The 9,778-nt window shown below is 31.9% G+C and overlaps 1 protein-coding gene across 2 annotated transcripts; it reads right to left on the bottom strand.

The window, feature by feature from the left end:
- Positions 1-1,999: 1,999 nt before the first annotated feature.
- On the bottom strand, positions 2,000-8,562 carry LOC105115883 (protein PHLOEM PROTEIN 2-LIKE A9-like). Of its 2 annotated transcripts, none has more exons than XM_011012954.1 (4): positions 8,463-8,562; positions 4,003-4,084; positions 3,813-3,913; positions 2,000-2,888 (listed from the first exon to the last, which is right to left on the bottom strand). In XM_011012954.1, exons 1-4 carry the CDS (start codon positions 8,492-8,494, stop codon positions 2,231-2,233), a joined length of 873 nt encoding a protein of 290 aa, XP_011011256.1. In that variant the 5' UTR covers positions 8,495-8,562; the 3' UTR covers positions 2,000-2,230. The 2 variants fall into 2 exon arrangements, with proteins under 2 accessions (XP_011011256.1, XP_011011257.1); XM_011012955.1 differs by having other exon boundaries at positions 2,000-2,882.
- Between the last annotated feature and the right edge of the window lie 1,216 nt (positions 8,563-9,778).

Raw genomic sequence — 9,778 nt, 5'->3', positions numbered from 1 at the left:
GGAGGCTGAGGGTAGGAGAACGGGAGGAGATTACCTTGAGTCTGCCCTACCTTGTCGAACCGGGGTTTACAAGGACTCTAAAAGGTTTTTGAAAAGCTACCAACGGCAAAAGAGAGGAAGGCTTTCTTTGGTTATCAGAGGTAATTAAAAAGGCAGAAGCTTGTCCACCAGTTGAATCTCATTTTCTGTATTCAAACATGCAGGACCGCAGGTATGAGTCTTGACTTTCTTTTTCTTTAACATATGTAAAGCTGTTTGGTCGGTCTTCTTTTCTTTTCAAAAACTGTTTTCTGCTTCTGCTTGGGACGTTCGTTTTCCATCTTAGAAACAAAGTCATATGCTTGCCTACTGTTCCTCCCATGCCTTTGAGTTTAGCTTATTATTTATGTCAGAGATGCGTTTTTTTCCCTTCTGCTGGTTACTCATACGGGGACTCATTTAGAAAGAAAAACGAGAGAAGGTCCTTTTTAGTTGAGGTGATGTTGATAAAAATCATTATTATTATATTTTGAATTAATTTATATATAGACAGAGTCCTGCCACTTAAGCCAAGTTTCGAAGCCATTATCTACGCTGAGTTTATCCATTAACCCGCCTAATGAATAATATTCCTGGAATATTCCAAGTCAACCCCAGTAAATTAACCAATATTCAGAATCAGTTTTTTTTACCGTTAGGCTTACTTTTGACTCATTTTCAATTAAGTCAGACTTTTCTTCTATTATTTTCATCATTTTGGATTCATTCACCGTTTGTTCTATTAAATTCAACTCCTAAAAGATAATATAGTTATTTAAAAAATAAAATGACTATAAAAATATACAAACTTATCCTAAAACTAACCAAAAAAAATTATGATAATTAATATATCAAATTAAAGACATTTCTTAGCTCACAAAAGTATATATAAATTATGGGATATGTTATGATGAGCTAGATTCCAAAAAAAAAAAAACATAAAAGATTCTCTATAAGAGACATAGAAACAAATCCTCAAATGCAATAGAAAGAAAAACAAAAAAGACAAGACTATTATTTATCAAGATCCTAAAGAAATCACATTTAAGATCATCATTTTTGAAAACACCTTAAAGGAGATATTGGAAAATTTCTAATAAAAATACAAAGGTGATAAGAAAATCATGAATATGAGTCATAGCAAATAAAGTTCTTAGAATCTATTTTGATTATCACTCAAGCATTGAATTTTTAATTAGAATTCCAAAATTTACAAAAAAAATCAAATATATAATATTCCTTGCTTATTCTTCTCTCTAATTTCCTTATTAACCAAAGTGCTTATAAAAAAATAAACATTTTTCAATTCATCTCCAATAAATTGGGACAAATTGATAAACTTCTACTGTTTAATAGCAATGTAGACATTCAAAAAACATGAAGGTTCAGCCAAGACATAGACAAACTAAATTACAACCTATTGAGGGAAAAGCTACTTTTGTGAAATTAGTATTGCTGTTTAGTTTCGTGAATATGGTTTTTTTTTTAATAAACTGTTTTTATTGCTTCATCTCCATATTTATTTTTTAAGATTCTTTTTTAAAAACTCTTTCCATTTACTTGAATTTTATTGAAACTTTAATATTTTATCTGATATCTTTTAATATAATTTTTATTATTATTCTTCTGATGTGCATACGTAGATTTCGCATCAAATTTTGCAGCGTCCAATTTAGAAGATCCAGAGACAAACCCAAAATGAGACGTACCATTAGGAAAGGAAGTGTGATTTGTGCATTCTAGTTATCTACCCGAAGCTTTGAAAACTTAAAAAATGAAAGCATGCACATGCATGCAAGAGTTACTGAAATTACAATATATCAAGCCATTTTGTACTTTTTAATTTGTCAAGCAATAAAACCAGCTCTTTAGCAGTAAACGCAGCAAATCATCGGGCAAACAGAAAAGCTCTGGAGAAAGAGTCTTTAAGTCTATAGTTCTTATTCAATCCATAGCTAAATAACTGGGGTCTTAACATTGTATTGCTTGCTTGTGGACGTAGCCTAAAATAGATAAATAGTCAGAAGGAAATCCAGATTAGAAATCAATCTGCTCTGCTGATCAAATCACTGAAAATTTCTGGAAGTAGGCACTGGAAATGGATTTTGACCCTCAAAACAGCCTTTGTTGGCTTCACATGTGTTCTCACGTTACAAAGCTCTAAATCAGTTTTTCATAACTAGCCATATAGTAGATGTAGTGATTCTGTTTATCACTTATCTTCTAGAGTGTCCTTCGAGTCAAAGAACTCATCTTCTAGATTGTCGACACGAGACGGGGTAGCAAAATCATTAACATGATTAGTAGATGTAGAGGCCGAATCGTGAACTGTTATTTTCTGAGCTACGACCTCGACGGGAGGAGCTCGTACTTGCTTCATTATGGACATGTCCGGAGGGTTTTCAGATGCTGAAGTAGACTTGTCAGCTGCTACTTCTTGTACATTGGAGTCGTTCGAAAGGGTATTAGATGTAGAAGCAGAATCCTCAGCTGTTAATTCCCGAACTATGGCCTCGTGGATCCGTAGACCACCCTTCCAGTTGTTAGTCCACACTTCATACAAGCCAAAATAGAGTTTTTTCTTATTATTTTCAGTGTTTTCATCACTTCTAAACTCAACCCGACACTTCTCAGCCGGAAATTCCTCCTTTTCATGGCCTAACTTTGATAGATCTATTTGTACGCGCGAATACTCTCCCTCCTCTCCTATCCTTGCCATCACATAAACAGGATCTTCCCAGCCAAAGGAATTCTTTTCATTCATGGATAATATGAAGCTAATTTCATACGCCTTCCCTTTGGTAGCAGTCATTGAACCAGTTACATCAAGCCAACACACCTCTAGCATGTCTGCAGTAACATCCCTAGAGCTTGCAAAGAGAAAATTAATAGAATCATATTGACATAAACAAAATAGTCTCTACAACAACTACAGCACTTCTATTCAGAATCAGCAGATGCACAAAAGGTAGTGACACAGTTCCATCATGATGGTAACTAGTTTAATATACTCACTTCTAAAATCCAATCCTGACAAGTAAAGAAATAAATCAAAAAACTTTTTTTATGGTCTCGAACAAAAATGAAAGGAAACAACAGGAAGAAACTGTAACTAAAAGCATGGCGGGAACCTTGTATATTGAATTTTTTTATATATAATAATGAATACATGCAAGAATATTCACCAAAAATTTTGATTTTAATTTAATGATGTGGAATAATTAGCCGGGATTTTATGGATTAGATCGAAAAACGAAAACAGTCAAAGAAATTATCCAATCAGGTAGTTTGATTCAAAACATTTAATCCAATTATTAAATTAAGCTCAAATTTTATAGGTGAATTCTTGATAGAAAATTGAGCTTGTGCTAAGCTTCCTGTCACACTCCAAGCCCGTTCGATGCTCATAGTCGCCAAATCTCACTCCAAAGGCCCTCAAAGTTTCAGTCCATATTTTATACTTCTTCCTTCTTAATTTTGGATTTTAGCTATATTATTTTTCCTGATTGGTTGTTTCCTAGTTTTTTGAGGTATTTAAACCAATCTTTTCAGATTTTATGGGACTTTTGTTGAATAAACTATAGACTTTTTCAACTTTAGTTGTATTTTTGTTTAGCCTTGGGGTTGTATACGTATGTTAAACTCCAATCCATAGCTTTCTCCGTCTCATTTAATATTTCTAATTTTACTTCTATTAACAAAATACTTGTAACACAACAGTAGAACCAGATGATGAACCATACCAAAGTTTGTAGCACAACACTTCAACATGAAAATAGGCATATTATCCTCACCTTTCAGAAATTTTAGAAATAGTCCAAGCTTGTCTTTCTTCCTCCGAAAAGATGCTAAGATGCTTTGGTTTAAACGTTAACGTGGTTTTACCATCAGCGCCCTATAAAACATGTCAAACAATAGAATTTTCAAATTGTCATCATGATCATCACGAACTGATGATTAATTACCATTCATTAGTATTCTCACCTGTGAGAGGGCCGGTTCTGTATCCGTCTCTGGATTTTCATTATTTGGAGATGGTTGTTGAGAGTCGCTACTTGCCTTGCTGCTGTTAATATGTGTCGAAATCTTCTTAATGTCATATAACGAAAGGAGTTCTGAATTTAATACACAACTATTGAAAAGTAAATTAAAGTTTAAAAACGTGTGGGATCATTGATGTCTTAGGTTCTATGTTTATTTTAAAGTAAATACTCTCTGCTTGTCTAAAATAAATTGCATAATTAACTTATATTGTTTAATTTCTCATGATATAACTTCACTATACTAAATATAATATATTTCAATATAAAAAAATATGTTTAAATTATATAAAAGAATTGTGAATAAAAAAGATGTTCTTGTGATCAAATTCAATCCATGTGATTTTATGAGACCCATAAATTATTTTGATATAATTTGAAATCTCTAAGTTATATAGTGCAGTGAAAATCGCAGATGACAAGTACTTTTAAATTATTATATTTGTTGTAGGAAGAGGTTTTATAAGTCAATTGTGTGTTTGTTTTATAATATGTAAAATAATACCATATTATTTCAGTTGTTATGGAGGAAGATTATTCTTGTCAGTTCAAAAGAACATAGAGTGAGATTAACAAGTTGTGGAATGGGAATAACATTATCCTTAATCACAAATTGTAAAGAGAGAAGAGTTAAACTAATGCTAGAACCATGTGAGCTTTTCTTATTTATTTATGTTAAACAATGCCCTGTTAATTACAAAACAATCAATTACTATTAACCATGAATATGCTCTCACAGAGAAGTTCATATTCAAGACTTCACTATAGTTTAAGGCCAGCTATAGATACAATTTTTCTTTATTAAGTTCAGGTCAACAAGTATAGGGATCCATTAGTAAGAGAAAACGTGAGATGTTTACTTTTTATTAAGGTAAAGGGAGAGATTTAATCCACAAAATGTATCTCTCAAGTTTTGAGAATGCTCTTTTTTCAGCAAGAAACTATCATGCATTTGGCAGCGAATAATGAAAACAATAAATCCATCCGAATTAGTGCAAAAGTTTCTTAAGGAATAAAACTAGATTTGTAGTCCAAAATGACGAGTATGTTCACTTTTAAAATGATATGCTGTTGGGGATTCATTGCTGAAAAACAGACGACTGAGACTACAAATTGTCTTTTGGGATGCTAGTGACAATTTGGTTAATGTTATTTCTCAAGAAGAGAATTGATGAACATCCTAATAATGGAAGAGAAATAAAAAAAGGGGATAAACATTGGTATCTATTTTGACTTGAGTAGGTATTATGATAGGATGAATTGTTGTCAAACATAAATAAGGAATACAAGGAATGAAGAGAAATATAGAGAATAGAAATTGCGCAAAGACACACAAAGATTGTGTAGGAGTACATGTAAGATCCAATAAGGTATTATAATGAGACAACAAGTGCAAGAAAAAGAAATGGTCCCGGATAAAGCTAAGAGGAGAGATTGTGTAGAGGTTGTACAATAAGAAATCTCTTATGCTCTTGAAAAAGACAACAAGTAAAGACATTTCCTATGCATATAAGGATAGAAAAATGAGTTGTTATGGAGGCATTTTGTGATTTCCCTGCATTTTGTTTTACAATATTTTGTTTAAATATTGGTTTGTATTTTATATTGTAAAAATGCAAAATCTGGTATTAAAATACCTAATTTTTGTCAACTTTTAAAAAAATATATAAAAAATTTTGAAATTTTTTTATGCATACAACTAAGTATCTCAAAGTTAAAAAAATCATATTGTGTTTTACTTACATCAAAAAAAGGATATATTTTAGCATGCATTTTGGCTTTAATAATCAGTTTATTAAAGTCAGGAGAACGTTAGTTAAAATTTTAAAAACAATAGGAAAATTATTTTGTTTATTATTTAGTATCTGGGGTACAACCTCACACGTAAGGTGCATTCTAGATATCATTTTCTTTTCAAATGCTAGAATGGTTAGGTTTTACCCCATTAAGATAAGAATCTCCTTATTGAGGAGGATTTTTCTTGAATCTTAAACAGACATGACCAACTACTATAAAACGTAACACCTTAGATTTTTTCAGACATTAAAACAATGCAACCTACCTTAGATAGAGTGTATTTAGGGTACTAATACCTTTCCTTTATTCAACTAGTCTCTATATCCCATCTCTAAGATCAGTTAGGGTTCCTAGTGATCACAATAGTAGGTGACGACTCTCATTCCCTTTTTGCATAGAAAAGACAAGAATTCTTTGTCTTACCATATTTTCCTATATAGAGCCATACATTTTCCAAGAGTGGTGGACGATCATCGCGATGCCGCACACGTGCAATAACAAATATGAATCAACCTTTAATGGGCTGCCCCTATGGTTAAAGGTGGAGAGCTACCTGAACTCTTAGAACTATAAGAGTAAAAGACTCATAAAAAAGTAAAGTGTGGTTTCTAAAGTGGAACAGAAGGCAGATGCAACTATTGGATGAGTAGACTCTTCAAAGAGTGGTGAACTCATAATTATATTGAAATACTCAATGACTGTCGTATTTGGGAATATAAATTTATATTTGACAGGGTGTTGTAAACCTTGGTATAAGGCTTGAAAAATCATTCCGAACCGAGCATGGTTAATATGTTCCAAGGGGAATGTTGTGTGTCCTAGAGATAAGCGTTAATACTCTTCAAATGTGATGTGAGAAACCATCTAGTTATAATGATCCTTTGGTGTGAGCAAAAATATGTTTTGGTGACTCTAGTAATTGAAAGATGTGGCAAGTACATGTAAAAACTTGGTCATTGCAACAATTGTAAGTGCAACAATGAGAGTAGGGAGTTGAGTTTGAGTGAATGTAATCATCTCGCTTCATGTATTTGTATTGTATCATTTTTTTAATCTCTAATAATATGGATCTCTTTTGTGAATATAGACAATTTGCTGATCCATATTAAGTATTGTGTGTTAGTGTCCTAAGCCTACAACGGGCAATGATAAGACATCACTAATTACAATTCTCTGCATTGCACACCTCAACTCATCATATAGATTCTAGAATTAACAATCATATAAGCTTATAATGATCTGAAAAAACTTGAATTCATGACCATTACCTATATAAACTTTAGTTATACTAGTAATGACCTCATTAGAAGTTCATATGATATCTAAATTTGGACCAAGCCCAACAGTCAGCATGTTAAAGTCATAAATTAAGAGTGTTTAACTTTTTATTGGCCGGACTAATAAATTAGTGAACTTTGTGAAGCACCTCTCCAAATTAAAAAAAAAAAAAAAAGGGTTTAAGGACTAAGTTTAGTTTGGCCCAAATTCGGAGTAATTTTGGGTAATTTAACAGGAAAAAAGAAATTATAATCCCTTTTTGAGACAATCATTTAGTGTTAAAACTTACCAATAGCATCATACACTACATCAAACTTTTCTGGCAAATCTTCAAAGTTCTCTTTAGTGTAGTCAATAGCCAAATCAGCCCCCAAACTCTTGAGCAACTCCAATTTTCCAGTGCTTGAAGTAGCTGCGATTCTTGAAGCACCAAACACATGTTTTGCTAGCTGCAAGAGAATAGAAATAAAAAAAAAAAGATTGAAAAGAGAATCTCTGATAAAGGTATGTAAAAAAATAAAAAAAGGAGAGAGAGAGAGAGAAAGAAAGAAGGAATATGGAGAACAAAAATAAAAGCGAGAAAATTTTGGAGATATTAAATTTTTGTGATTCATTTTTATTTTCACAAATCTGTAACATCACAATAGATCAACCTTTTTTTCTTTTTATCCCCTTAAATACTAAATTTTCACATCGCCCTCATATGGCTGGCTGACCTTTCGACGTAGAAAATAATGGACCTCATGCATGCCATTTTCCATGTGCAGATCATATACAAAAATAAAACTGATTAATAAACGGTGTAGAAACTACTGCAAACAAGCATGCTCATAGAAACTGCTAATAAAAAGATAAAAGCATGTTCTTACCCTCTAAAAATCTTCTGTAAGGGACTTTCTATCTTAGAGAAGAAGCTGGAAAACACTGATCCTTTTGACGAAGCATAAAGTTAAGGTACGAATCAGTGCTGTTCTTTGATAAAGCAGGCCAATATCTTGAGGTTTAGTCTTTTTTGCAATGTTTTATTTTGAATTTGAAACTAAAAAACGGGTTAAGTTTCAATTTACCCCATGAGATTTGAAATGAGTCCATTTTCATTCCCTATGGTTTCAATCCCAGAAAGAAACTTAGTCCTAAAAGTTGACAGAACAAACTTTTATGAAATGATATGACGAGAATTAATATTTTATTTTCAGTTATATATCAAAATAAGATTTATATGCAAAGAGAGAGTCTAGCTATTTGAACTGCATCTTGAGGTCACCGAGAAAATAAAGAAATAAATATAAATTAAATCATTTATTCATGAAGGAAGGCGCATATTCTCACCCTTCAGACCTTCTTCGGAAGAGATTTTTCATATTGGAGGAGAAGCCGGGAAACGATGGTCCTGTACCTTCAGCACCCTTTGAAACATTCAAAACAAGGAAAAAAAAAATCCAAATTGTCATATCATTTAAACGTTTCATTTGCTCCCCTGATCATTACGAACTGAATACCGTAGAAGAAATAGTATTCTGACCGTTGGAAGCGATGCTTTAGAGCCTTTGGAAGCCCGGTTGCTAGAACTCTTGGAAGGAAAAGTATTCATGATGATGATCTGGATGCTAAATAGTTTTCAAGGAACTAGCTAGGTGGTACAAAGTTCAAACAATGATGGGAGCTATATATGTTGCTTGTGAGTATCTATTTCCACGATCTAATATTCTAAACCCAAATCCATGTATGGTCCAGAAATTCACCTCACTGTTTTTAAAATCTCTCTCCTTCCTAAAAATAATAGTCTACTTCTAGCACTTTCTTATGGTAAAAAAACATTTCGATCAACTTTCGTTTATCAAATCTAAACTTGTTTTCATTATTAGTGTCTTGACGAGCCCGTCTACATTTTAAATTATGCATTTAAAAAATAAAAAAATGTTTTCTTACCACCCCATCTAAGATTCTAATCTTTAAATAATATATAATAGGATGCATGTGCTCACGAGCTCCAGATGTGATACACTTTTATGTATGTATGTATGTATGTATAATAGATTAAGAGGTTTCTATGGAAAGAAAATTTGGAAGAACTACGATCATATATAGGAATAGCATTGCAGATTGTGGACATTCAACTTTGATGCGTATAGAACTGATTGCAAAGATTTTAGCATGTGTTTTGTGAAGGAAATAGTCATGTTGATTATTTGGAAAAATCAGGCGCAAAAATGAGTGGGTCTGGTCTCTTCATGTCTGGCATCCTTATCCCAATATCGCTGTTTTTTTTGTCTTCTTATTTCTATTTTTATTTAAATTGATTTTTCGGAGTGTTTAAAAATATAATAATTGTTATTTTTAAGTGTTTTTTATTTAAAAATATTTAAAATGATATTTTTTAAAAATTTATTTTTAATATCAATATATAAAAATAATATAAAAATACTAAAAAGATTAATTTGAAAAAAAAATTCAAATTTTAACCAAAAACATATTGAAATTCTATGTCAAACAAACATTTTAAAACGCAGCATCTGCCGTATTCTAAGCCTTTAAACAATTTTCTAAATTCTAACTGTCCTCGTTACTTTCAAAGATATGATATAAAAAAATAATTTACTTAATAGCCTTGCGTGGAGTAGTGATGAAGCAAACTTTCAGGCATA

This window comes from Populus euphratica, unplaced genomic scaffold (assembly GCF_000495115.2).
Source record: "Populus euphratica unplaced genomic scaffold, PopEup_1.0 scaffold796.1, whole genome shotgun sequence".
In the NCBI taxonomy this organism is placed as follows: domain Eukaryota; kingdom Viridiplantae; phylum Streptophyta; class Magnoliopsida; order Malpighiales; family Salicaceae; genus Populus; species Populus euphratica.
This window is presented reverse-complemented; position numbering and strand designations above follow the sequence as displayed.

Coding starts and splice junctions, on each gene's coding strand:
- LOC105115883 (XM_011012954.1), bottom strand. CDS start 8,494: ATGAAAAATCTCTTCCGAAGAAGGTCTGAAGG. Junction 4,085..8,462: donor TTCCGAAGAAGGTCTGAAGG/GTGAGAATATGC, acceptor ACATATTAACAG/CAGCAAGGCAAGTAGCGACT. Junction 3,914..4,002: donor CAGAACCGGCCCTCTCACAG/GTGAGAATACTA, acceptor CATGTTTTATAG/GGCGCTGATGGTAAAACCAC.